The 27,958-nt window shown below is 46.7% G+C and overlaps 1 protein-coding gene across 2 annotated transcripts; it reads left to right on the top strand.

The window, feature by feature from the left end:
• TIMELESS (timeless circadian regulator) lies at positions 1-27,435 on the top strand. Of its 2 annotated transcripts, none has more exons than XM_044227309.1 (29): positions 1-92; positions 12,756-12,916; positions 13,065-13,218; positions 13,342-13,456; positions 13,553-13,615; positions 14,120-14,221; positions 14,401-14,556; positions 14,796-14,929; positions 15,128-15,215; positions 16,486-16,662; positions 17,116-17,333; positions 17,797-17,900; positions 18,046-18,215; positions 20,988-21,122; positions 21,221-21,372; positions 22,058-22,155; positions 22,247-22,367; positions 22,482-22,683; positions 22,937-23,082; positions 23,685-23,770; positions 23,860-23,974; positions 24,066-24,148; positions 24,375-24,517; positions 24,693-24,867; positions 24,948-25,016; positions 25,140-25,258; positions 26,221-26,446; positions 26,569-26,673; positions 26,813-27,435. In XM_044227309.1, the coding sequence occupies exons 2-29, from the start codon at positions 12,820-12,822 to the stop codon at positions 26,884-26,886; spliced, it is 3,627 nt and encodes a 1,208-aa protein (XP_044083244.1). In that variant the 5' UTR covers positions 1-92; positions 12,756-12,819; the 3' UTR covers positions 26,887-27,435. The 2 variants fall into 2 exon arrangements, with proteins under 2 accessions (XP_044083244.1, XP_044083243.1); XM_044227308.1 differs by having other exon boundaries at positions 24,063-24,148.
• Positions 27,436-27,958: the final 523 nt, after the last annotated feature.

Here is a 27,958-nt window from a genome sequence, read left to right as displayed (position 1 = left end):
CTGGTCCCGCCGGGTCGGGTGGCGGGAAAGGCTGCGGCCGGGCGCCTGAGGGCCGCTGGCTCCGCAGGGATCCTGAGGACCGGCCGGGAACGGTGAGTGTGTGGGAGACAGGGCTCTAGCGGACAACGTCCTTTCCGAGCCGTGGGGGCACCCTCGAGAAGTGCTGCGTCTGGTTTCCCGCCACCGGCTTTCAAGGCAGGGGGCGGGGCTTGCGCGATAGGCGCGCACGCGCAATTCCACCCCGAGTTCCCGTAGGTGCCGCGGCGTTCACCCCGCGCTCAGCTGTACCCCCGGTCCTCGTGCAGTGGTGCGACTGTGATGGGTTGGATGGCGTGGAACCCCTCAGGTAGAACAGAAGGTTCCCGGGCATTTCCACTTTGGAACTATCCATCCTCTTCAGACCCGAAGAAACAAATGCAGCCCGCCAAGCAGGAGGCAGAAATCGGAATTCGCTTGACTTAAATCTTGGGTGTTTATAGAATGGATTTCTCGTTTCTTTAGCTCCTTTCTCTCGGGTGAGAGGCATAAGGAGGATACAGCTCTTGCTTGGGTTTGTGAGCTGGACTGTCATCTACTAATGAAGCTCCTTCCTTCGAGTCTTGGTTCTTTACTCTGCCCTTCGTGCTGCCACTAGTTGCCTTTTTACAAAATCAATCTGGTCATTTCAGATTAAATTTAAAACTCCCCTCTAGCCCCCCACAGTCAGGTTTAAATCCTTTGGTGGCGTCCGTGGCCCTTCACAGTCTGATCCTCTCAGACTAATTTTCTGAAGTGCCCACATTTTTCCTGTGTCATGCACTCAAATCCCAGCTACATGGAAGGGGTGTATCTGCCTTGTGGTCCTTCATGCCTTACGCTCCTGCTGTTCGCTCCACTTGAACTACTTCTTTGCCAAATGAACTTCTCTTTCTGGACTCAGCTCATTTGTCCCTCTGAAAACCTCTATTTCTGGCCCCCCCCTGCCCTGGCCAAAGTAGTCACTTCTTCCTTTGTGTTCTGGAAGTATTGTACCTCCTTCTGTTAGTGTCACTGATACAGCCTAGTAAAAAGTTCTAAGCTGTGCACTGTGCTCAGCGACAGGTAGACAGAGATTAATAGGATAGAGTTCCTGACCTTAAGGAACTCACAGTCTAGATGGAAAAACACATGTAAATGAGTCCTCTGCAGTTACTGGGTGACAAGTCTCCATTGGCTTCCTAACTCCTCTCACTTTGGACCCTCTTGTGTAAGCTTATTTATTGCCACGGTTTCACACACCTTGTATTCTGATGCCTCCAAATCTCCAGTTCCAACACTTCCTCCCTCAATTTCAGGACTTGTCTGCTTCCATTCCAGTTTAAAAACCATTTCTTGATCATTCACATTGTGCTGGTCACAATGATTCCTGATCTCAAGGAGTTTATAATTTAGATCAGTTATTAACAGGAGATTGAGTTAGAATCACCGATGAGCACTTTCAAAACACTCTTGTCCAAGCCCAACCCCATGTAAGTTCGGATTCTGTAACTAGACTCTGAAAATTCAGAGATGAGTAAGAAATACTTCATGTCCTCAGGGAATCTAAGGCTAAGGGAGGGAGACAGACATTTCAAATAATGTTTTAAGTATGACATATAACATGATCTGTAGATATCATGATGGAAGTGTATTTACAGCACAAAGTAGACACACAGGAGAGAGAGGTCTCTTCTGTATGGAAAAGTTGGGAGGAAGAACCATTTGGGCTGAATCTTAAAAGATGAAAGGATAGACTCTAGCGCATTTAGGACAGAAGAGTAACTTGAGAGAGCAACTTAAAAACCAGCAGGGGAGGGACGCCTGGGTGGCTCAGTTGGTTAAGCAGCTGCCTTCGGCTCAGGTCATGATCCCAGCGTCCTGGGATCGAGTCCCACATCGGGCTCCTTGCTCAGCAGGGAGCGTGCTTCTCCCTCTGCCTCTGCCTGCCATTCTGTCTGCCTGTGCTTGCTCTCTCCCCCTCTCTCTCTCTCTGATAAATAAATAAAATCTTTAAAAAAAAAAAAAAAAAACCAGCAGGGGAGATTATGAAGGACCTTGTATTGTAGGCATTTGAAGCTGCTGAAACTTTGGTTTTGTAGTGTATGCTGTGGTAAATAATTCAAATAGTACTAAAGTGAAAGGTAAATATTTCCTTCTGTTGTAGCCCCGCCCCCGTCATTCTCCCCAGAGACAATCACCATGAAGTTTCTTATGTATCCATTGAAGGGTTTTAAGCAGGGTAGTTATAGTTGTATGGCCAAATCTAGTAACCATTCTGTGAATAGATTTAAGGGAACAAGACTGGAAGCAGAAAAGGAGGTTAGGAAGTGATTGAGTAGCCTAAGCTAGAGATATTCAGGGTCTGAACAAAGGCAGTAGCAGTGGGGGTTTCTAGGGGTTGGATAGGAGAGGTTAAGGAAGTAGAATTAGCCCGAGTTAATGACTTGAGGTATCTAGGATGGCGCCTAGCTTTCCTACGTGAATGACCAAGTAGAGAGTGTCAGTCCCTAAAGAGATCCAGAATAGAAGTAGAGACAAATTTAGGGGGAAGATACTCCATTTTGGTCATGTTTAATGTGAGGTATCAGTGAGACATAAAAATGGAGAATGCTATTAATTAGTGGAATGTGAGATTGACACCATGGGACCTCAGTATGGCAAGAGTAGAGATTTGCTGGCTAATGACTCAGAGATGGTAGTTGAAGACGTGGGAATGGATGAGTTTGCCCAAAGAGGCTATGTAGAATAAGACCAGAAGAGAACTGAAGACCAAGGCCTATGACCATCTGTGCTTGAGAAGGAGAGTAGCTTATGGCATTAAGGAAAGGTTTTGTCTTATGTTGGGTTTTTTCCTCCCTGAGATGGAAGGGCTTCGAGCAACTTATATGGGCCAATATAAAGAAGATCGGAAACAAATGAGAAATGAGGAACAACTGGGGCACCTGGCTGGCTCAGTTGATAGACTCTTGATCTCAGTGTGTTGAGTTTGAGTCCCATGTTAGGTGTAAAGATTACTTAAAAAAATAAAAATCTTCCTTCCTACCTATCCACCTTTCTTTCTTCCCTCATTTCTTTCTTTTCTTTCTTTCTTGAGATTTTATTTATTTTTTTCTGACAGAGAGAGACAGTGAGAGAGGGAACACAAGCATGGGGGAGCTGAAGAGGGAGAAGCAGGCTTCCCGATGATCAGGGAGCCTGATGCAGGACCTGATCCCAGATACTGGGATCAGTACCTGAGCTGAAGGCAGACACTTAACGACTGAGCCACCCAGCCACCCGGCAAAAGACAAAATCTTAAAAAAAAAGATATGAGGAACAACCAACTAAGGGACAGGAAGTGATTGATAAATCACAAATGGAGGGCTTAGATTAGAAGCAAAGAAGTCTGGGTGGGCATTTGAAATATGTACGTTTTTAGGCTTGGGTGGAGAAAGTTGAAAGAGTTCTTCTTTGTCTGATGACGTTCTGAGTTCCTCAGAGGAAGGGGGCAGAGACACCAGCTAAAAGGTCTGGGAAGCAGTGGACTTGAGGATAATGGTGAAAGGTAGAAACAGTTGTTCCTTGGGAAAGAGAAGAGGAAGTGGCCTAGGAACACTAAAAAAGATTGGCTGGGCCAGGCTGAGGGCTGTGGTCAGGCTGGAGAGTACACAGTAATTGTGTGTTATTCTGCAGGATTTGGTTTTCTTCAGCAAGTCTGAGTCCAGAACTAAGTTCAGGAGTCTGGGAAGTGGATGGTTGGACTGATCTGAGGTTGGGATCTTTTGCAGGGTTGAATGCAATGAAAGGAAAAAGACTGACCCCTTGCAGAGAATGATATGTAGTGATACACTACCAGGTTATGTGATACTGCCTGTGTGACCCCAGTGTGATCATTTTGTTTTTCAGCTCAAAAATCTTCAATGACTTCTTGGTTTTTGTTTAAATCCTTGAATTGGTAGACAAAGACAAGGTTGTCCCATAAAGTCAGTTCCAACCCCCTTTTCTACTGCTGTCCTGTCAGTTTCAGTTACCCACAGTGGTTCCCTCTTGGCCTTTGCTCTGGTCATTCTCTACCTAAACTCCCCACCTCCTCTCAGCTGCCTGGACACTGTGGAACCTTCGAAGGCCCCAATCCAGTCACACTTCCTCTGACCAAACCTCCTTGACCACTTTTACCTGAAAAGAGCCCTAGTTTTTCAGAAAACTTTTTTCAGTGTCACTTCCTTAGATCTTATCCTGACTTGTCTTTTACATTATTCCTTTTCTATTAGGCGGGCTCTATTTCTGCAACTACATTTCTTAAGTTTCTTTAGCACCTTTTCTCTTTGGAGGCTCATCATAAGCATTTAGTGGCTGATTATAGAGTCCAATAGGCAGAGAGGAAATGAACATTTTGAGAGTTCTACTTTGTGCTCAGCATTCAGTTAAGTGCCTGGTAGCAATCAGTGCTTCTCAAACTATCTTGGTAAAGGACCAAGTAGGTTCCCCACCCCACCTCCACGAAGGTGTTAAAAATTAGTACTTTCTTTCTTTTTTCTCCCACCTCTGCCTTTACTGAGTTAGAATTGACATATAAAGTACTTTTCTAAAAACACTTTTGTAAAACACTGGAACTATTTAATTACTAATGATAATGATAATGATAAACAATTCAAATAGTACTAAAGTGAAAGACAAATGAGATAAATGTTTCTCCTACCCCAGACATCCGCCCCCCAATTTCCCCAGAGATAATCATTATGAAATTTCTTATGTATCCACTGAAGGGTTTTAGGTAGGGTGGTTATATGGTCAAATCCGGTAACCATATTATGAAAAGACTTAACTAAGGCAGGGAAAGAGGTTAGGTTAGGAAGCAGTGGAGTAATCTAATCTAGCGATACTCAGGTCCTGAATTAAATTAAATTACTAGAAAAATAACATGGAAAAAAAATACAGAATTATATAGAGTTTTTAAAATTATTAGATTCAAGGGGAGCCTGGGTGGCGCAGTTGGTTGAGTGGCTGACTCTTGGTTTCAGGTTGGGTCATGGTCTCAGGGTCATGGGATCAAGCCCCATGTTGGGCTCTGTGCTCAGTGCAGTTTGCTTAGGACTCTCCCTCTGCCCATCCCTGCCCTCTCTTTCTCTCTCAAATAAAGAAATGCATCTTTTATTTTATTTATTTATTTATTTGACAGATAGAGATCACAAGTAGGCAGAGAGGCAGGCAGACAGAGAGAGAGAGAGAGAGGAGGAGGAAACAGGCTCCCTGCCGAGCAGAGAGCCAGATGCGGGGCTCCATCCCAGGACCCTGGAATCATGACCCGAGCTGACAGAGGCTTTAACCCACTAAGCCACCCAGGTGCCCCAAGAAATGCATCTTTTAAAAAATTATTAGATTCAACAAACACTAACTCTTATGTGCTGTAAGATGTTCTTTTTATTTATTTATTTATTTGACAGACAGAGATCACAAGCAGGCAGAGAGGCAGGCAGAGAGAGAAGTGGAGAAGCAGGCTCCCCACTGAGCAGAGAGCGCAATGCATCCATCCCAGGACCCTGAGATCATGACTTGACCTAAGTAGAGGCTTAACCCACTGAGCCACCCAGGCGCCCCTGTAAGATGTTCTAAATGCTTATGCTTCATGTCTATACTTGATGCAGACTGTGGACCAGCAGTGGTCCGCATGCCATGCTCTGAGAAGCACTGCTTTCCATGCATGATGGCATTTAAATATCCCTGTTTATCTTCTCGGTAGACTGATAAGGAAACTGAGCTTTAGGTTAAGCCATAAACTCAAGATCACTAATTTACTACTGGTCAGAACTGGAATCCAAAGCCAAGTGTCATTCTGTTCATACTAATGATTCTCAGAGCTGGTTCTTAGAGTTGGTTTGGGGCAGAGTTTTTTGTTTGGCTTTACTTTGTTTTCAAGAAGTGAGTTAATTTTCTATTTTCAATAGTACATGTATTTAATATTTTATCCTTTGCTTCTATTTGGTTCTTGCATTTTGAGGCCTACAAGTATGCAAGTGTGTTTCAGAGGAATAGTGCTTCCTCTGAACCACTTGGTACTTAGGTGAGTGGGAAAAGTAACTAACATCCCTTTAAACGTCCAGGTCTGCTGGCTCTAAGGTGTTTGACAAGGTTCCCATCTGTCTCTGGTGAACTGTGAAAGTAAAATATAGTTAGTTTTTTCACAAATTCTAGTTTATCAAATTTAATGGACTGTATTTTTCTTAAGATTTTATTTATTTATTTGAGAGAGAGAGTGAGAGAGAGAGACCGTAAGAGAGGAGAAGGTCAGAGAGGGAAGCAGACTCTCCGTGGAGCTAGGAGCCAGATGTGAGCCTCCATCCCGGGATTCCTGGATCATGACCTGAGCTGAAGGTAGTTGTAACCAACTGAGCCACCCAGGCACCCAATGGACTGTATTTTATTCTGAGATTTTATTCTTAGTTGTTGTTGTTTTAATGTTTAAATGGAAAATAGGATATATAGTAATTGCATGGGATTTTCTCATAACAGCTTTATTGGGATATAATTTACAGACCATAAAATTCACCGGTGCAGAGGGTACAGTTCACAGAGTTGTAGAACCAATAGCACTAACATTAGAGTGTTTTCATCACCCCCTAAAGAAACTTTGTACCAGCTGTATTCCATCTCTCCTTCTCCCAGGCGCTGGCAACCACTAATCTACTTTGTGTCTCTATGCTTTTGCCTATTCTGGACATTTCATATAAATGGGACATAAAGTATGTAACCTTTTGTGTTTGTCTTCTTTCACCGAAAATAATGCTCTCCAGTTTCATCACTGTTATACCATGTATCAGCTCTTTGTTTCTTTTTGTTGCCAAATATCTACTGTATACATATGCCACTTCTTGTTTATCCCTGCATTTCACAAAATCTATTCATTAGCTGATGGACTTTTGGGTTCTTCCCCACATTGTGACTAGTATAAATAATGCTGCTATGAACCTTCATGTACACGTTTTTGTGCGGACGTACTTTTTATTTCTCTCAGATAAATACCTAAGAGTGGAATTGCTGGGTCTTAGGATAACTCTGTGTTTAACATGTTGAGGAATTGCCTATTTTCCACAGCAGCTGAACCATTTTAGAGTAAGCAATATGTGTGTAAGTGTCCTTAAGTTACAAAATGTGAAGTATGCAACCTTATGTTAGTCACCCTAAAAAAAAAAAAAAATTAAAGACCCATCTATGAAATCCAACAGTTCAGAAACCGCTGCATTTCACAAAACAAACAAACAAACAAACAAAACCTATCCAAGAGTTTATTAATGGGGAAAAAAAAAAGGAATTTCTTCCTTTTCTATTGGTTCTTTGGCAAACGAGAATGGACGGTTTTCCCGTTTTGCCTCTGTTGTGAGTGAAAGGGGCAACATGGAGGAATTGCTTTCAAAGCAGAAAATCCAGGAAGTGTAATCAAATGCTCTTATTTTAGAACAAAGAGAAATTACAGACTTCTGTTTATTCTATCCAAGCCTGGAAATAGCTCATGTGGTTTCTCCTTTTCCTTCTTTGTAGGAGGAAAGGATTTGGGGGGGTGGGTAACTATAGGAAATCCCACTCTCTCGTCTGTGCATCAGAATTAAGCCCCCCCCCCTTTTTTTTTAAGATTTTATTTATTGGGACACCTGTGTGGCTCAGTTGGTTAAGCATCTGCCTTCAGCTCAGGTCATGATCCCAGGGTCCTGGGATTGAGTCCTGCATCAGGTTCCTTGCTCAGCAAGGAGCCTACTTCTCCCTCTGTTGGTCGCTCCCCCTGCTTGTGCTTGCTCTCTTTCTCTGTCTCACAAATAAATAAATAAAATCTTAAAAAAGGGGGGGGGATTTTGTTTATTAGAGAGAGCACACGTGAGCACAAGTGGGTTGAATGAGTGGGGCGCAGAGAGAGAGGGAGAATCACAAGCAGACTCCCCACTGAGCAGGGAGCATGACACATGGCTCAATCCCAAGACCCCAAGATCATGACTTGACCCAAAATCAAGAGTCAGCCCCTCGCCCCCGAGGCAGCCCCTATGTGCCATTTTTTAATATAAACTTTTGAATTTTAGTGTGCAATTAGTTTTTATTTACAGGACATATTGTTTATTGAAATTATCAAGTTTTCCTAGCTGTTCCTCAGGGTTAGGATACCTGACTTGTTTCCAAGCCTTCACCATTAAAGATAACTCATCCATAAACATCTTGCTGAAATGTTCATTCTCTCTGAGCCTGTTTCTTCATCTGTAAAATGGAAATGATTGTATCTATCACTTAGGACTGTTGTGAGGTTCAAAGTGTAATAAAGCTATGAAAACATTTTATAAACTAAAATGTTCTAGGAAGAGGTATTATTTTTGTTTTCTTCTCTTTTTTGAATTGTTTTCTTGGGTTATAATCTCCAAAAAGGGCCCACTGGTTCAGAGGTTATGACCCAGGATAATCCGTTAATTCAAAATTAATTCATTCAGCAAATATGTCACATGCTCTCTATAGGCATGTTCTAGGCTCTGAGGGGTACAGCAATAAACAGTAAAATGAAACCTTGTCCTCGGGGAACTTTCCTTTTGTTGGGCTGGTTTATGACTTTTATTTTATTTTAGTTTTAAAGATTTTATTTATTTATTTGAGAGAGAGCATGAGAGGGGAGAAGGTCAGAGGGAGAAGCAGACTCCCCACAGAGTTGAGAGCCCGATGCAGGGGACCCAGTCTCAGGACTCCGGGATCACGACCTGAGCCAAAGCCGTGCCTTAACCAACTGAGCCACTTGGGTGCCCTGTCTTTTATTATATAAATATATAAATCAATGATTCCTAAGTGCCAGTGAGCAGAACACTACTGGTCTGTAATAACATTTCTATCAGTCTGAAGTCAAATGAGAAAAAGAAGGACAATGTGTGGAGTTTTTCATAAAGACTTGTTTACGTACCTTAAAGGAAAGGGCATAGCTGAGATTATATAATATCTACTTTTTGTGTGTGTGTTAAGCTGTTTTTCTTTTATGAAACACTGGTGTTAATAGATGTTAGTGGGGCTTTTAAAAAGTATTTGTGGGGCGCCTGGGTGGCTCAGTGGGTTAAGCCTCTGCCTTCGGCTCAGGTCATGATCCCAGGGTCCTGGGATCGAGGCCCGCATCGGGCTCTCTGCTCGGCAGGGAGCCTGCTTCCTCCTCTCTCTCTGCCTGCCTCTCATCTCTCTCTGTCAAATAAATAAATAAAATCTTTAAAAAAAAAATTAAAAAAAAAGTATTTGTGTGTGTGTGTTTTTTTTTTTTTTTTTTTTTAATATCCCTATCTTTATTATCTTTACCAGTGAAGATGGGTTCTCCAGTTTGCGGGGGACATACACTGGTACATGAAATCATGAGGCTTGGGAACCACTGATTTTTATTTTAACTTTGTATTCATCTGCGTTTACAACGTGCAATGATATAACTTAACAAACTTCTCACAATACAGTAACCATGGAATGGAAGTGTGGTAGGTGTCTGTCAGTTCAGCGCCTCTGGGGAGCAGGCGCTGAGTGGAGTGAGGAGTGCTGTGATGGATCGAGGCGGGAGCAAGTTGGAGGGCAGCAAGAGGCTCAGCCCACAGAGCTGATTGGCCAGTCTTGGCCAAGCCAGGGAGAAACTCAGAAGCAAGGGCTGACTGGTAGAGGGGTCCTTGTTGGGCCTGAGGACCCCTGTGCTTATCATTCGCTTAGGGGCTGCCAGGAAGCGCAGAGCTGGGGTGGGGAGGTGCTGTCAGCAAGCCACGTTCTTTGCAGCTGAATGATAAGCTCTCTCTCTCTCTCTTTTTTTTAAGGTTCTATCTCTTTGTCAGAGAGAGAGAGAGAGAAGGAAGCAGGGTGAGTGGCAGGCAAATGGAGAAGCAGGCTCCCTATTGAGCAAGGAGCCAGATGTGGGGCTGGATCCCAGAACCCTGGGATCATGACCTGAGCCGAAGGCAGATGCTTAGTGATTGAGCCACCCAGGCGTCCTAACAAGCTCTTTCTTGATGAGAAATCTCCCAGCGGGCACCTCCATGGCTGTCACAGCATCCTTTCTGTGACTCTGCCTTGGTGAAGAACAGAGAAGGAGGAAGAGAAGCCAGGACCCTGACCCTACCCTGTGACCCTTGTACTGTTCTTTGTGTTAGTTTTTACCCAATTATTTTTTTTTTAGGATTTTATTTATTTATTTATCAGAGAGAGAGAGAGAGCACACAAACAGGCAGAATGGCAGGCAGAGGCAGAGAGAGAAGCAGGCTCCCTGCTGAGCAAGGAGCCCAATGCGGGACTCAATCCCAAGACCCTGGGATCATGACCTGAGCCGAAGATAGCAGCTTAACTGACTAAGCCACCCCGGCGTCCCTACCCATCATTCTTAAATGAAAGACATTGAGTGCATTCAGAAATCCATAAGCCAACATTTAGTAAAAGAGAATAAGACAATCAGAGTATAAGTGGTCTAGGAGAGGAAGATGAGACCATACAGTTAAAGTGAGTAGTTTCTAGTTAAATGAATGAAGAGTGAACTATTTAAGTTTTCTGTCTCTGGATGATTTTCTTTTCTTTTCTTTTCTTTTTTTTTAAGATTTTATTTATTTATTTGACAGAGAGAGATCACAAGTAGGCAGAGAGGCAGGCAGAGAGAGAGAGGATGAAGCAGGCTCCCCGCTGAGCAGAGAGCCCAATGCGGGACTCCATCCCAGGACCTTGAGATCATGACCTGAGCCGAAGGCAGAGGCTTAACCCACTGAGCCACCCAGGTGCCCTCTGGATGATTTTCTAATAGCGCATTTCCACCCAGAATGGCTGAAATGCGTAAGAGAGCTGTTTGATTCCAGTGCTAATGGACAGGCCCAACATTGCTTGCTTCATGACCTGAGAGCTTTCCATTAGGTCATCTGACCCATTTCTTCCTCTGCTTTGCCTGTTGCTCTCTGGTTTTGTCAGAACTGCAAGGGGGGGATAAAAACAAACCTGCAGGGGATTAGAATCTGCAGTCCTGGGTCTCTTACATAACCTCTTCCCATCTCAAGTCTGCAAGGACCGCTCCTTTCCCATCTCCTTTCCCCTTCCCTTCTTAGTTCGATAGCCAAGTAGCAGGTAGCTGTTACTAGCTCACCTTTTTTGCCTTTCAGGTAAAGTGTTGAAAGCAGACGTCTGAGTACTCTGTTAGGGCCAATTTTACAAATACTGAATCTTTACATCACATTGGTCTACAGTCTACAAAGATATAGGGGAAGGGGAGCTAGGACTGTATGAGGTTATGTCTTAGAGGCCGCCCCCAGTCATGGCTTTGTCTCTGTTGTTAGAAGGCTTTATCCTGTCACACCTTTCAGTACCAGAGTGTGATGCTGGCTCTTATTTCGAGGAGGATGTGCTGACTCAGCATCTTTATAGACTGTTCTATTTGTTTTTGTCAGCTCCCTAGGCTGCCACTTAGAGAGAGCAGACAGGGAAGTATGCAGTCTGTGTGTGTGTGTGTGCGCGTGTGCATGTGTCCGTGTGTGTACGTATGTAAACACGCCAGTGACCTATCTGAAAAAGCTGGATGTGTCTCGGGAGAATCAGAGATCCAACACACGGCACCTACCACACTAGAGTCCAGGTCTGAGGAACTACAGGTCCCATGAGAGAAGGCACTGAACAGAAGTCTCCCTTCAGACTTCTAGTCCTTCAGTGTTTTATAGGCTCACTCTTGCTGGGCTGAGAATTCAGAAAGTAGATTAGCACTGTGTGTGGGTAGAAGGGTAGCATGTAGCCTAGAGAAGCAGACCAATTACATAAATGCAAGGAGATAACATCAGGCATTAAACCTTAGTCCTTTGGACACTACCCAGTTACTCTTGGGGAACAGGGGTGGAGTCAGGGTCTAGAGATGGCTATATGGAACAGGGAAAGGTCTTTTCAGAGGAAGCTGCCAAGGCCTGAGAACAGTGTAGCTGAATATGCCAAGGGGACAAGACTGAGGACATTCCCAGTTTTCCACAGGAACAGGTTAGTGAATATGTGTGCGCGTGTATCTGCATTATTAGGGTCAGGTTCTGAAACATCCAAGATTCAGGATCTCCACCTACTTGATTACCTGATGAGGGTTTAGGGATCTTAATCAAAAGGGACAAGCTTTAGAAAAGGAAGATGGTTCTTCTGAGAACCGGTTTCTATTTAGCTCTTTTCCATACCTATTCTGTTAGACACTAGCTTCTACTAAGATCCCCAAAATTTAAGAGTAACTTTGGGGAGGATGGTGAAGGAACTTTCTGCATCTCCAGTGCTTCAGAAGCCTCTGGACTCCTAGGAATGTCAGATCCTAAGTAGAATCATTGTGTTTCTTAGCTCTTGTGGTACACAGAGCTGTGACAGGGTGTGTGGAGGGGCTGTGGTAGGTGGAGGGGCCTTAAAGGAGAGGGAAGCTCATCCCACTCTGCCCCACCCTTCCTCCAGAAGGCTACGGAGCTCTCTGAGGTTGACAGTGTCAGGGTTGATGCCTTTCTCTGACCAGCCCTTCTTTCTATGTATTACCTTGACTCTGAAACAGGCTGTTTCCATAGTTTTAGATCCAAGTTAGAGTATGGAGCAGATGCTTAATTCTTAGGCTTGGGGTCTCCTTGGTTTTGATGAGTTAGAAGCCTTCGTTTAAGCTTTCCCTGGAACTAGGCATAAGACTTTTGGTACTTTTGACAAAAGGGAAGCATTTGAGGACCTTGTTTAGAATACTCTGAGCATTAGGGTCCTCTTCTGTTCCCCTCTCCCTTTCGTGGAGAGGACCCTCCATGTGTTACCTTTCCCTGTCTCTATAGGCCTCCTCCTTGCTGAGTCCTGTCTCCACCTACCATCTGTCTCTCTCGGCTGCTCCACTGGTGTATGGACTTGTACATGATGAATTGTGAACTTCTAGCCACGTGTAGTGCCCTTGGGTACTTAGAGGGAGACACTTACCACAAGGAACCAGATTGCTTAGGTGAGTACCTTTTTGAGGAAACAGGTAAAAAAAACTTGCTTGAATTGCAGAGGTCTATAGAATTTCTCCAGTTGTGGGTATGGGTAGCCTGGGGGCCAGGATGGAGCTTCTTCCAGGGTTCTTATAAGTGTTTATTCTGTCCCTGAAGAGAGTGTGAAGGATTTGATCCGATACTTGAGGCATGAGGATGATACTCGCGACGTGCGGCGACAGCTGGGGGCAGCCCAGATCCTGCAGAGTGATCTTCTACCCATGCTTACCCAGCACCTCCAGGACAAGCCTCTTTTTGATGCTGTTATCAGGTTGGTTCCCCAGCTTTTTCCATTTTACGATGTGCCAGCCTTTGGCGTTTGAGCTGATAGATTTCAGCGTTTGACCCCAGTGAGGAAACTGAACAACGTCTCCTTCCTTCATGGTCTCCCCAGGCTGATGGTGAACTTGACACAACCAGCCTTGCTCTGTTTTGGCAGTGTGCCCAAGGAGCCTAGCTTCCGGCGCCATTTTCTGCAAGTGCTAGCTTACTTGCAGGCCTACAAAGAGGTGAGGTTCTCCTTCAGGGCCCCCTGGGGCCAAAGTTGGGGGCAGTAGGAAAAGGGAGGGTGGGTAACACTTAAGGTCCATTCCCCTATTTTATAGGCCTTTGCCAGTGAGAAGGCTTTTGGAGTCCTCAGTGAAACTTTGTATAAGCTGCTGCAGCTGGTGAGTGAGGGTCCACCTCCCAGGATCCCAGGAGACTCTTAGTGCCTTGCTCCTCCTCTAGGCAGAGCACCAGGCTGGCTGGTCACTGTCAGGACAGTGGAGTTTGGAGATACGGTCCTAGTCCTGGGCAATACATGGTCCTGTCCATTGTCTCTGGCTGCCTCAGGACTGCTTGTACTATTTTATCCGCCCCCCCTTTTTTTTAAGATTTTATTTATTTATTTATTTGACACAGAGAGACAGATCACAAGTAGGCAGAGAAACAGGCAGAAAGAGTGGGGGAAGGAGGCTCCCTGCTGAGCAGAGAGCCTGATGCGGGTCTTAATCCCAGGACCCTGAGACCATGACCTGAGTCAAAGGCAGAGGCTTAACCCACTGAGCCACCCAGGCACCCCTCTTTTCTCCCTTAATCCTGGTTCTTCTCTGGGCTTCTGCCCTTTAGCGAGGGTAGATGCTGGCTGCCTTCCACAGGGAGTCTTTGCCTCTAACCATCCATTTGACTAGGGCTGGGAGGAGCGGCAAGAGGAAGATAACTTGCTGATTGAACGGATCCTGCTGCTGGTCAGAAATATTCTCCATGTTCCTACTGACCTCGATCAGGAGAAGGTGAGAGGGTCTTGGGTTGTATGCCTTCTTATGCTTGGTTAAGGTGAGCTGCCCTTTTCTGCTTTTCTGCCCTCTGACAAGTTGGGGGGAACCTTGGTCAATAAATGAGTTGGAGAACCTCTAGGCAGGGCAGTGAAACCAAATGACTTGTCTTTCTCTCCTTATTACTCACTCCCCAGAGAATCGACGATGACGCCAGTGTCCATGACCAGCTTCTCTGGGCAATTCACCTCAGTGGTCTGGATGACCTGCTTCTCTTTCTGGCCAGCTCACCTGCTGAGCAACAGTGGAGCCTGCATGTGCTAGAGATTGTCTCCCTTATGTTTCGTGACCAGGTGAGAACCTGGCGTATTTCCCTAGTCCCCTCACCCATGTACTTTCTGCTGTGTAGCCAGACTTACTCTTGAAACAGTGACTGAATTATCTGGGAGCAGGTGGGTGACAGGTGACCATGTCCTGAGTATGGGTTACCTTCAACAGTTCTATTTCATTCATCTCTTCTGTTCCCAGCAGGACTGAACCTAGAATAAGGAATGACTGTCCTTCTGACTCTTCCTTTCTGTTCTGAATCTAGAACCCTGAACAGCTGGCGGGAGTAGGACAGGGACGCTTAGCGCAGGAGCGAAGCACGGACGTGGCAGAACTGGAAGTGTTACGCCAGCGAGAGATGGCAGAAAAGAAGACTCGAGCCCTTCAACGAGGCAACAGGTGAGTGACAGGGAGGTGCCCTCCCTCTGTCCCCAGCCCTTCAGAGTAGAAGGCTGAGGGCTTGGGCCAAAGGCTAAGACAGTGGTGACCAGATAACATGTTGGAGTCATAATATGCTCTGATGTGCTGATGAGAGAGAATGGGGATAAAGCTTCCAGAGAATTGAGGAATCATCCTGGACTATTGTTTTTACTGCAGGCATTCTCGATTTGGGGGCTCCTACATTGTCCAAGGCTTGAAATCCATTGGGGAGAGGGACCTCATCTTTCACAAAGGTCTCCACAACGTGAGTATGTTCCTTATCTGGGGTGGGAACACTGTGGAGTTGAGGGTGAGAGTTGAAGGAAGGTAAGCGAGGGAGCGCCTGGCTGCCTCCATCGGTGGAGCATGCAGCTCTTGATCTCAGGGCTGTGAGTTCGAGGCCCATGTTGGTGTAGAGATTACTTAAAAATAAAATCATACAAAACAAATAAAGGTAAGCAAGCATCTCTGGTAGTAAACTGTCTTTGTTCTTGGGCTTAGAAAGTTGGAGACAGGCATGCCTGGGTGGTTCAGTCAGTGAAACTTCTGCCTTTGGCTCAGGTCATGATCTCAGGGTCTTGAGATCAAGTGCTTCATTGGGTTCCCCGATCAGTGTGGAGTCTGCTTCTCCCCTTCCCTCTGGCCCTCCTCCCTGTTTGTTCACATGTGTACTCTTTCTTTCTTTCTCTGTCTCCAAAAAAAAAAAGTTTGGGGGGCATCTGGGTGGCTCAGTCTGTTAAGTGTCAGGTCATGATCCCAGGGGTCCCACTTGTCCAGTTCCCTCTGCTCCTCTCCCTGCTCTTGCGCGTGTGCTCTCTTTCTCTCTCTCTCTTTTTTAAAATTATTTTGTTTTTATTTATTATTTATTTGACAGAGAGACACAGTGAGAGAGGGAACACAAGCAAACACAGAGAAGCAGGCTTCCCAATGAGCGGGGAGCCCGATGTGGGACTCGATCCCATGAGCCTGGGATCATGACCTGAGCCAAAGGCAGATGCTTAACAACTGAGCCATGCGGGCACCCCTCTCTTTCTCTCAAATAAATAAAATCTTTAAAACAAAGAAAGAAAGGAGGGAGGAAGGAAGGAAAGAGAAAGAATCTTAAAAAATAAAAAGAAAGTTAGAGACAATAGGAGAAAAATTTTTGAGCCTCCGGCATTATTGCCTTTATCTATGTCTTCACTTAGTACCAGAGGGAGAGAACCTTCTAAGAGTTTCTTTCTTTCTTTCTTTCTTTTTTTTAAACGATTTTATTTATTTATTTATTTGACAGAGGGAGAGACGGCTAGAGAGGAAACACAAGCAAGGGGAGTGAGAGAGGGAGAAGCAGGCTATCCACCAAGCAGGGAGCCTGATGCAGGGTTTGGTCTCAGGACCCCGGGACTATGACCGGAGCTGAAGCCAGACACTTAACAACTGAGCCACCCAGGCACCTCTAAGAGCTTCTTCTGAGGAAATTGTAGGAATGTGGAAAAAACTGCAGGGGGAAGGTGGTGGTGGGAAGTAATTCTGACCTCCCCACCCTACACCTCTAGCTCCGAAACTACAGTTCAGATTTGGGAAAGCAGCCCCGAAGGGTGCCTAAACGTCGCCAAGCTGCCCGGGAGCTGTCCATTCAGCGCCGCTCTGCCCTCAATGTGAGACTCTTCCTCAGAGACTTCTGCTCTGAGTTCCTAGAGAACTGTTATAACCGGCTCATGGGCTCAGTGAAGGTGAGAGCCTGGGAAGGGTGGAACAGAGAGGTGATGGGGCCGGTGGTGGGTAAGAAGGGGACCTGGGGAAGAGCCTATGGGAGGCTGATCCCAGAGTGTAGACTAGTAGTCAGGCAGGGTATAGGGTGCCCTTGAGAGATGGTAAGGATGCTGGGAGGGAGTGGGTTATTGGGGCGGTTTTAAAAAGGCTTAGACACTGGGTGTGGTACATAAACAATGAATTTTGGAACACTGAAAAGAAATTTTAAAAATAAATAAAAAATTTTAAAAAGAGGCTTAGAGAAATTCCCAGAGGAAGAGGAAAGACCGGGAGAGAACAAGAGAGGGCTGGAAATTCCAAATCCTGGAATCAATATTACAATGGTATCCAGGATCTATCCCATCATCCTGTAAGATGAGGAGAAAGTTGGAAGCCCTGGAATCATGATGTGGTCTTTTTTTCCTGGACATCAGGATCACCTGCTGCGGGAGAAGGCTCAGCAGCATGATGAGACCTACTACATGTGGTCCTTGGCTTTCTTCATGGCCTTCAACCGAGCTGCCTCCTTCCGGCCAGGCCTGGTTTCTGAGACCCTCAGTGTCCGTACCTTCCACTTCATTGAGCAGAACCTCACCAACTACTATGAGATGATGCTGACTGACCGCAAGGAAGCTGCCTCCTGGGCACGTCGGTGAGTGGGACAAGAATTGGGGTCAAAGTGGGCATCTTGGCTAGGCTGGGAATCTGAGTGCCTGAATTCTGAGTGGTACTTTCCTTGCTGTTTCAGGATTAAGGTGATTAGGCTGGGGAGCAGGGACAGGCTGGGTTACTGTTTTTGATGGAAATATTTTTTGGGGGGCGCCTGGGTGGCTCAGTGGGTTAGGCCGCTGCCTTCAGCTCAGGTCATGATCTCAGGGTCCTGGGATCGAGTCCCGCATCAGGCTCTCTGCTCAGCAGGGAGCCTGCTTCCCCTCTCTCTCTCTCTGCCTGCCTCTCCATCTACTTGTGATTTCTCTCTGTGAAATAAATAAATAAATAAATCTTTTTAAAAAAAAAAAAAAGAAATATTTTTTGGAACGGGTAGAAGTGGTACTGTTTCCACGGGCCAGCTTCCTAAATTGTCCTCTGGGTTTCCTCTTCACCTCATCTCCCAGGATGCACCTGGCACTGAAGGCCTATCAGGAACTACTGGCCACAGTGAATGAGATGGACATGTCCCCAGACGAGGCTGTGAGGGAGAGCAGCCGCATCATCAAGAGTAAGGCCCTGGCCTGGTCTCTAATCCTGGCCTTGCCCATCTCTTGACTATATTCTCATTCTTTCCAGTTCCAGCTTCATCCGTCTCTCTCTTTCCCAAAGTTTCCAAACCAGTCCTTCCATTCCTTTCTCTTCCCCATTCCTAGACAACATCTTCTATGTGATGGAGTACCGAGAACTCTTCCTGGCACTCTTCCGAAAATTTGATGAGAGATGCCAGCCACGTTCTTTCCTTCGTGACCTGGTGGAAACCACTCACCTCTTCCTCAAGATGTTGGAGCGGTTCTGTCGGAGCCGTGGGAACCTGGTTGTGCAGGTACTGGACAGCCCCGGGATGTGGAAAGAGTCACAGGGAGGGGCAGGGAACAGGGAACTCTCCTCGTATTTCTGTAGCTTGAGCTGACCTGTGAGAACTACTCTGAACTAAGGAGGGCAAGGGATTTGCTGATCTTGCCTCTGTGAGTCTAATACAGTTTCCTGCTTTCATTAAATTAATCTCCAATGTAACATAAATATCTTAATTCACAGGAAATATTTATGAAACACCTATTATGTGCAAAGCATGTAAATCCTGGGGATTCATAATTTTAGAGTTTAGTAATTATGCTGTGATCTTTCCTGGTTATACTTCAGAAGCATTGTAGTGACATGGAAGGAGCCCTAAGTTAAAACTCAGGAGGTCTGGGGGTACCTGGGTGGCTCATTTGGTTGGGTGTCTACCTTCTACTCAGGTCATGATCCCAGGGTCCTGGTTCCTGGGATCGAGGCCAGCATTGGACTCCCTGCTCAGTGGGGAAGCCTCTCCTCTGCCTACAGTTCCCCCTGCTTGTGCTGTCCCCTGCCAACCCATCAAATAAATAAATAAAATCTTTAAAAAAAAAAAAAAAAGCCAGGAGGTCTAGAATCTCATTCTGTATTAGTAACTGTTAGACTAACTCAAGCTGTTCATGTCATTGCCCAGATCCCTAAGATGGTATTATAATATAAGCCTGAAACCCAGGGACACCTGGGTGGCTCAGTGGGTTAAGCCTCTGCCTTCGGCTCGATTCGTGATCTCAGGGTCCTGGGATTGAGCCCCATGAGGATCTCTGCTCAGCAGGGAGCCTACTTCCCCCCTCTCTCTCTCTGCTTGCCTCTCAAATAAATAAATAAAATCTTTAAAAAAAAAAAAAAGAAGAAGCCTGAAATTAAATAAAAAATTAAAAGCCTTAGACAAAGGGCGCCTTCCTGGCTCAGTCAGTGGAGCATGTGACTGGTTTTTTTTTCCCTTTTTTTAAAGATTCATTTATTTATTTATTTGACAGAGCACACACATGGGTGAGCACAGGCGTGAGGAGTGACAGAGAGAGAGGGAGAACCAGGCTCCCCACTGAGCGGGGGTGTGTGTATATATATAAATATTATTCAGCTATTGAAAAAAAAGAATGAAATCGGGGTGCCTGGGTGGCTCAGTTGGTTGAGCAACTACCTTCGGCTCGGATCATGATCCTGGAGTCCTGGGATTGAGTCCCACATCGGGCTCCCTGCTCGGCGGGGAGTCTGCTCTTCCTCTGACCTCTCCACTCTCACACACTCTCTCTCAAATAAATAAATAAAATTTAAAAAAAAAAAGAATAAAATCACCATTTGCAACAACATGAAAGGAGCTAGAGAGTATAATGCTAAGTGAAATAATTCAGCAGAGAAAGACAAATACCATGTGATCTCACTTATATGTGGAATTCAAGAAACAAAACAAATTAGCAAAGGAAAAAAGAGAGAGACTGACAAACTAAGAATCAGACTCTTAACTACAGAGAACAAGCCGATGGTCGCCAGAGAGGAGGTGGGGGAGGTGGGGAAATGAAGGATGAGGATTAAAGAATACACTTACCGTGATTGAAAAAAATGATAAAGTCTAAGACAAGAAGAAAACTCAATGAATTTGTATCCTGCAGACTCAGGCACTCTGCTTTGTAAAAATTTTCCTGTAATTCTATTTGCTATGGCTTAAAATTTGGTCAGAACTGGACTTAAAAGGGCCAGTAGTACCAGTGAGACCTTGAGAAAAGATATTTTTACATTCAGGGCTCTATTGCATTATCAGAAATGCTAGGTGCTATTGTTTTTTTTGGTTATTTTTTTCAAGATTTTATTTATTTGATAGAGAGATCACAAGTAGGCAGAGAGGCAGGCAGAGAGAGAGGGGGGAAGCACGTTCCCTGCTGAGTGGAGAGTCCGATGCAGGGCTTGATCCCAGGACCCCGGGATCATGACCTGAGCCGAAGGCAGAGCCTTAATCCACTGAGCCACCCAGGCGCCCTGGTGTTACTGTTTATTGAGTATTTACTGTGTATCAGACACTGTGCTAAGGCTTTCATGTCTTCCTTGCAGTCTTGCCAGGACACATGCACACCGTGGTGAAGCAGCTTGTTCGAGGTCTTGCTAGTGGCTAGTGTCAGTACTTAGGTCCCCATCTGTCCGGCTCCGAAGCTCATGTTCCTAACCTTTGGTGTGTTATGAGTTTCTTGAATAGAGCGTGAACCTTGAGTGCCTTCTAGTCCTTCTATTTGTGTCCCAAACTGGTTCACAGCTTTGATTTGGGGGAGCAGGGGTGGGGTGTTGACTCTCATTTTCCTGCTTTTCAGGAGAAAAAAACACAGTTTATGTTTCCATAGGGCTTTGCATTTTACAAAGCCTTTTCATATACAATTTCATATCCTCGTAGCAAATCCGTTCATTCTGTAAACTTGCTTAAGATATCACTGCTTTGGGGAAATCTCTGACCCCAAGAAATAAGTCAAGTACTATTCCTATGTTTTGCTGTGGCATTTTATGCCCAGCCATACTCTAGGTCTTATCCATACTGTAGTATACTTTACCTGTCTACACACCTGTCTCCTCCACTAGACTGTGTGCTCCTCAAGGGCAAGGAAGTAGACCACTCACTCTTGCTTCCCTATTGCTTATGAATAGCACATGGTCAGTATGTGACTATTGAATTAATTAATTCAGACCTGAATGAATGAATGAATGAATAGAGAAGACATTGACAGGAAAACATCTCCTTAGCTTTCCAGCCATCCTAACAACAGTTCTTTCTCCATAGAACAAACGAAAGAAGAGAAAGAAGAAAAAGAAGGTCCTAGATCGGCCTCTGGCATCTGGAGATTTCCCCTCTGGTGCAGGGGAACTAGAGGCTATGTGGCTGTCCCTGGCCGAGCAGCTTCAGAGCTGTACCCAGGTGGGTAGTTGCAGAAACCCTGCCTTTCCCTAGGGTAGTGTGCTGGTAGGCTGTCTGGGTTTCCCTCCTCTGTTCCCATAGCCTTAATCCCACTCTAGGATCCAGAGCTCAGTTTGGACTCCGTGGTTCCCTTTGACGCGGCCTCAGAGGTGCCAGTGGAAGAGCAGCGGGCAGAAGCCATGGTGCGGATCCAAGACTGTCTCCTGGCTGGCCAGGCCCCACAGGCCCTCGCCCTTCTTAGGTCTGCCCGGTAAGAGCCCTGCCCCCACATCCTTCTGGATCCAACTCCTGGGCTTTTGGGGGCAGAGGGAGGCTTTCATTGTGGTCCAAGGTTCTTTGTCTTCCAAAGAGAGAAGTCCCATGAGAAGCACAGGGGCTCTGTACTGAGCGCTGAGTCCTGAACAATTTCATTTGGCTTATTGGGGGGTCTGTTTTTAGTTTTTATTTTATTTTTGAGAAATATCAGCGAGCACAGTTAATTGGGGAGAAAATACAGATAATTCTATTGGCTGAAGGTAATCATCTTTAACATTTTGATGAGTCGTCTTTTTCCCCTCTGTGTTATCTATAGACATACAGAGTTGCCTTGACAAGAATGAAATATTGTATGTACTGTTTTATAGTGTTTTTTTACTTCTCAGTATTATCGTGAGCATCGTTTCTCATGAGACATATTGCCATAATTGTTAATGGCAGTGTGAAATGTACATTTGTTCAACGGATTGTGACACATTTAGATTGCTTGCGTTTTGTTCTTATGGTGTGGATTGCAGTGTGGCTGATTTCCCTAGAGTCTTTGTTTCATCCTTGAGGTAACAGTTAGCATTCTCTTTCTGGCTGACAGATGAGAGCGGAGTCCAAATTTCTTCACCCACTTCAAATTATAACTCCAACTCCCCCCTGACGAAGGTCTTTTTTCTTTCTCTGTGCTTCAGGGAGGTATGGCCAGAAGGAGATGTGTTTGGCTCTCAAGACATTTCCGCAGAGGAAGAGATCGAGCTGCTGAAACAAATTCTTGGTGCCCCGCTCCCCCGTGAGTCTCCACTTTCTTCACATCCCCTTCCTTCCAGCTCTTCTCCAGAACCAGCATCACAGAGACCTGATAAGTCTCGCTTTTTCTATAGGGCAGCAGGGGCCAGAGGAACAAGGGGCAGAGGAAGAGGAGGAGGAGGAAGAGGAGGAGGAAGAGCTGCAAGCGGTCCAGGTGTCAGAGAAAGAATTTAATTTCCTGGACTACCTCAAACGGTGCGGGCCGAGTAGACAGAGTTGGGCCCCAGGGTGGAGATTGTAGAGCTGGGGGGAGGGTGAGTGACACCCCTCTCGTGCTGATGCCCGCTCTACCTCCCCGTCTCGGTGTAGTTTTGCAAGCTCAGCTGTCGTGCGAGCCTATGTGCTGCTGCTTCGGAGCTACCGACAGAACAGCGCCCACACTAACCACTGCCTGGTCAAGATGCTGCACCGCTTGGCCCATGACCTCAAGATGGAAGCCCTGCTTTTCCAGCTCTCGCTCTTCTGCCTCTTCAACCGTGTGCTTAGTGACCCAGCCGCTGGGGCCTACCAAGTGAGGACACACCAAGCAGTGGGGACCGAGAGGCTTAGGGCAGTTCTAGGGTCACAAAGGATAGTCTTCGGGAGAGAAAGTGTGCTGAGAGGTGACAGAACGGTGAGGAGGTAGGCAGACAGATTGAGGGAGGCTGGAAGATAGTCTGAGGGAGGAGGGGCAGCTGGGGACAGGTAGAGAGAAAATACCTAGAAGGTCTGGTTGATGTGTACATTGAGGCCAGAGATCTCAGAGCGGCCTCCTTCTTCCCCAGGAGCTGGTGACTTTCGCCAAGTACATCCTGGGCAAGTTTTTTGCATTGGCTGCCGTCAACCAGAAAGCCTTTGTGGAGCTGCTGTTCTGGAAAAACACAGCTGTGGTTCGAGAGATGGCCGAGGGCTATGGCTCTCTGGATGGCGGGTGAGCTTGAAGATGAGGAAGGATGGGCAATGGTGGGCGACACGGGCACAGAGTGTCAAAGCTGGAGGAGCTCGCAGATCAGCTAGTAGGACTTCCCCTCTCATAGGTGGAAAAACAAGCCCCCAAGTTTTCCCTGAGATCATCAAGAGAGGAAATGGGACTGGATCCTAAGTCTCCTTTCTACTCTGGTTTCCTTCCTTCACCCGCCTTCGTGGGGTGCAGTCAGTTGTCAGTGGGGTTTGGCTCTTTGGAGAAAGTCCCTATATGCCCTGTCCCAAAATGTGCTGGGCAGCGATGAGGGTTCGTGGAACTGTTTGCCCTCTTTTCCTGTAACTCAGCTCCTCTCCTTTTTCCATATCCGCTCAGCCCCTGCAGTGTCTGCTTCACAGGCCCAACTCAGGAAGACTCTTCATTTGACTTTTGGGTTCATTAAGTGGAAGGACAATGAGGGAAAGGAAGCACACTGAGACATCCACTAGCTGGCTTCTCTGAGTTCCCTGCATTGCCCTTCTTGTTCCTTTTAGAGCTGACCGGAGAGGGCCTTTGGTCTCCTTTTTCGGGGCCAACATCCTACATGCTCACTTTCTCCTTGCCCCATTTAGATCTTCCAGTCGCAGACCCCCTATTTGGAGCCCAGAGGAGGAGGCCCAGCTTCAGGAATTGTACCTTGCTCATCGGGATGTGGAAGGTATGAGTCCTTGAGATCTGAAGATTTCTGCAGTGAGCAGCAGGAGCTCTAGGACCCCTCTTTACTGCTTCACTCCCCCTCCACCTTAGGTCAGGATGTGGTGGACGTCATCTTGGCCCAGCTGAAAACGCCCCGAACACGCAAGCAGGTCATCCACCATCTGGTACGGCTGGGATTGGCTGACAGCGTCAAGGACTTCCAGAGGTAGAGGCTAATATGCTCTGGGGGGCATTGAGATAAGGAGTCCTCCGTTTGCTTCAGGGGCCCACTCTTCCACTGACACCTCCTTAAGCAGGAAAGGAACCCATATTGTACTGTGGACGGAAGATCAGGAGCTAGAGCTGCAGCGGCTTTTTGAGGAGTTCCAGGACTCAGATGGTAAGTGATGGGGCGGGTTCCGAGCCTCTGAAATGGGAGCCGAGCTGTCCCTGTCTTGCCCTTGCCTCCTAGTCCCGAGGAAGGCTTATCCCATCCCTCCTTTCCCTTTACTCTATTTGTGGTGTCATTTGTGAGTAATTCACTCAGTTTGCCTCTTTCCAAAGGCCTCTGCTCTCCTTCACTACTCCCTTCCCCCTGCCGCTCTACACGCTTTCCCTCTTTGTAGATGTGCTGGGTCATATCATGAAGAATATCACTGCCAGACGCTCACGGGCCCGGATCGTGGATAAGCTGCTGGCTCTGGGAGTGGTAGCCGAGCGGCGGGAGCTGTATAAGAAACGCCGCAAGAAGTTGGCGCCCTCCAGCCTGGTAATGCTCCTTCCCTGGCTCTGCAGGCCCTCCCTCTCCACCGCCCCCGCCCCCCAAGTGCTCCTCACTGGCTGCTGGGTTGCTCGCCTGCATGCTTCCTGCCTGAGGCTCCTCTGGCCGGGTACCCTCAGTTTCCAGATGACTCTGCTCGATCCCCACCCCCCCTGAATTTTAGCCTAATGGAGAGGAGTCCCGGAAAGATGTTTGCCAGGAGGATCTGGAAGAAGGAAACCTGCCAGAGGAAGAAAGTGACGAGGGTGAAGAGAAAGAGGAGGACTCAGAAGCAGGGCAAGCCCAGGGTAGCTCAGTCCTTTCAACCGAAGCCCTTGGGCAAAGCCTGTCTCAGGAAGGTGAGCGCTTGGGCTGGAGACGTGTCCCAGTGGAGGGGTTAGCAGCATGAGCCAATGTTAAGTTTCCCTCCTTGCCGTAGGCTTCTCTGCTCCCCTTCTGTGGCTCCAGAACTGTCTGATTCGAGCAGCAGACGATCGAGAAGAGGATGGTGAGTGGATAGAGGACGGTTTTCGGGGCTGAGGGTACTGGAGGCTGCCAGAGACCTGGCCCTGGGGTGGACGACCGGTTCTAGCTTCTGATTCTCACCACATGACTACTCCCCCCATCCTAGGCTGCTCCCAGGCAGTGCCTTTGGTGCCGCTGACAGAAGAAAACGAGGAAGCGATGGAAAATGAGCAGTTTCAACGGCTATTGCACAAGCTAGGGGTTCGGCCTCCTGCCTCTGGGCAGGTAAAAACACCAGTTCCACTTCCAGCCACGGAGCGTGTTGCTGCTACTGTACATCTCTCTCTCTCTCTCTCTCTTTTTTTTTAACTGTACATCTCTTCCTCCTTGTTGCAGTTGCCGTCTCTGACCTCCTTACTGGTCACCTCTGACTAAGGCTCCTGCACAAGGCGTCCTGTTCATGTTTTCTGATCCCCTAGTCCCCTGTTCCACCTTACATGCTGCCCCCCAAGTTATCTTTCTAAAGTACGGTTTTGATTACATCACTCCCCTGTCCAGAGCACTGGGTGGTTCTGTGCTGTTGGCGGGACACAGTCCACAGCCTCTGGGGGGCATGCTGAGCCTGGGCCAGCCTTCACAGCCTCAAACCCATGCCACCCACACACCTTATTTCACCATCGTTGTTCTGTCCATACCTCCAAACAGCTGATCACGCCGGCCCCTCCACTGGAGGTCTCCAACCACAGGTACAAGGCGACACTCACCTATCACCCATCTTCCGGCTGAACCTCCACTCAGCCTTCAACAGTCAGTTCAGTTGTCCCCTCAGAGAAGCAGTCCCTACCACTCCTTCCCCCACTGAGGTGAAAGTAGGACCTTTGGCAGCGGGGATTTGCTCATTCCCTCGATGTAGCCCCAATCCCGTGATGTTACAGTATGTTGGTTCTTTCTTCCACTACATCGTGGGTTTCTTGAAAGCAGGGATCGTATCTCATTCACCTTTAGATCCCTGATATTTGTTTGTTGATTTATTTAACAACTGAATTTACTGGGAACCTTCTGATGTCTCCAGCATTGTGTTAGACTTTGTGCATACATTGGATAAATAAGTGAGAAGTAGAATTGACAACCGTTGTGGATCTCCACCAATGTGGGGTCATATTTACTCATGAAAAATGTCAAGATCTGGTGAACTAAAGATTGCTCCTTCCATGTCACTCCCATTTTCAACTTTTTTGCTCCTGTAGGAAACCTTCTGGAGAATTCCAGCTAAGCTTAGTCCTACCCAGCTCCGGAAGATAGCAGCTTCTTTGAGTCAGCCAGAGGAGGAAGGAAAACTTCAGTCAAGACTGGAACCTACTGTCCCTGAAGAGCAAGGCCCTGAAGAAGAACACCAAAAGGAGTACCATGCACAGGCCCTACGGGCCCTCCTGTTAGCCAGAAGAAAGAAAGCCGGCCTGGAGTCCCCAGAGGGTAAGACCATTTACCTGTGGGGTATTATGGACCAGCCATGTTGACCACAAAGGCTGATAGGGTATTTTGAGACTATTTGGGGACCCGGTTCCCTAATTCCAGACCTCTTACGGTCATTTCAGGGGAAGGGCCTGCTGGCGAAAAAGAACAGCTGAAAATGGCACCCAGGAAGCGTCAGCTGCTAGACAGTGATGAGGAAAAGGAGGAAGACGAGGGCAGGAGCAAAGGTAGGGTGTCTGATTGGGATCTGCTTTTTCTTCTCACCCTTAGCACTCTTCTCCTCAGTCCTGAAGACTGACACTACCCGCCTTCTTCCCCCTTAACGTATTTAGATACTCTCTCTTCTCTCCCCTGTCATTCCCCTAGGCCCAGAGTCGAGAGCTCCAGAAATCCAAAAGAAGAGACGGTTCCAGATTGAGGATGAAGATGAGAGCGACTGAGGAGCCAGAAGCTTCGGGGAAGGGCAGACCATTTTTAAGTCAGAGTTCAGAGAGTCACACAGGACCCAGAAACTTCTCTTACCAGACAGAAGCAGATCTGAGGTTCAGGAAGCTTAGGCAACAGCACTGGACAACTCTGCAGTCATTCCTTGCTTCTCCCAGTTTTAACAGTCTGACTCAGTAGCTCTCCAGAGACTTACTCCTCTTCTTTTAGGGTCCATTTCTTTGGGTTAGCAGCGCCCCTTAGCAAATGGGAGAAGTGAGTAACATATAGAAGGCACCTTGGAACACTTTTGGCTTTCTGCTAGAGGTGGGTCATAACACCAGATGGGGAGCTTTGTGACATGATGGGGGGCAGGGGGTTACACCAGTTTTAAAAGGCACCAGATGCTCCCATCCTCATTTCTTTCCTGTGATCACCCCGTAGACACCAGATTGAACCTAATTCCAGCAGTTGAGGTAGGGTTAGGATGCAGTACTCTCTAGATGACGAATGTGTTTGGTATTAAATTAAACATGTTTAATTAAATTAAAAGTCACCAGCATTGATCTAATGTGCCGATCTGTCTAAGTATCCCAGCCTTCCACCTATGTTCTTGGAAGAACTTTTAACTCTTTGGGTTAAAAGAAACCATCACCCATCCCTTTTCTCCTGCCTTCCCTACAGAAGACACAAAAACATTCTCCCCTCTGTAGGTGTACCCTACCCTTTGTCTAGGGTAAATCTTCAGTGTGACAAGTGTATCTAGCAGGAAGAAGCAAGAGCCAGTCTGCCAGCTTGGGGCAGAGTAAAGGATAATGTCTGGGCAAGAAAGAGATGGATAAATATTGCAAATGTCATGTCCTTCCCAGTTCTTGGAAACTGTCAGCTTTCTGGCTCTGTGTTTCTGGCTAAGGTAGGGTGAAGGAGAGATTCAGGAAATAACCATTCAGATCAGGGAGAGCCCTAGGTAAAGGATGCATTTGTACTGCCTTGTTCCTTCAACTTGCTGGGGGGGTTTTTTGTTTTATTTTGTTTTGTTTTTTTGTTTTCCCTCCCACAGCCTCTAAAGGTAGGGGTGAAGCTACCTCC

Source organism: Neovison vison, chromosome 12, assembly GCF_020171115.1.
Source record: "Neovison vison isolate M4711 chromosome 12, ASM_NN_V1, whole genome shotgun sequence".
NCBI classification, from domain to species: Eukaryota; Metazoa; Chordata; class Mammalia; order Carnivora; family Mustelidae; genus Neogale; species Neogale vison.
This window is presented reverse-complemented; position numbering and strand designations above follow the sequence as displayed.

Excerpts from the sequence above, each read along its gene's own strand:
- TIMELESS (XM_044227308.1), top strand. The coding sequence starts at position 12,820 with ATGGACTTGTACATGATGAATTGTGAACTTCTAGCCACGTGTAGTGCC. Across the intron at positions 14,557-14,795 it reads CCCTTATGTTTCGTGACCAG|AACCCTGAACAGCTGGCGGG; the intron begins GTGAGAACCTGG and ends TTCTGAATCTAG. Across the intron at positions 26,674-26,812 it reads AGACGAGGGCAGGAGCAAAG|GCCCAGAGTCGAGAGCTCCA; the intron begins GTAGGGTGTCTG and ends TCATTCCCCTAG.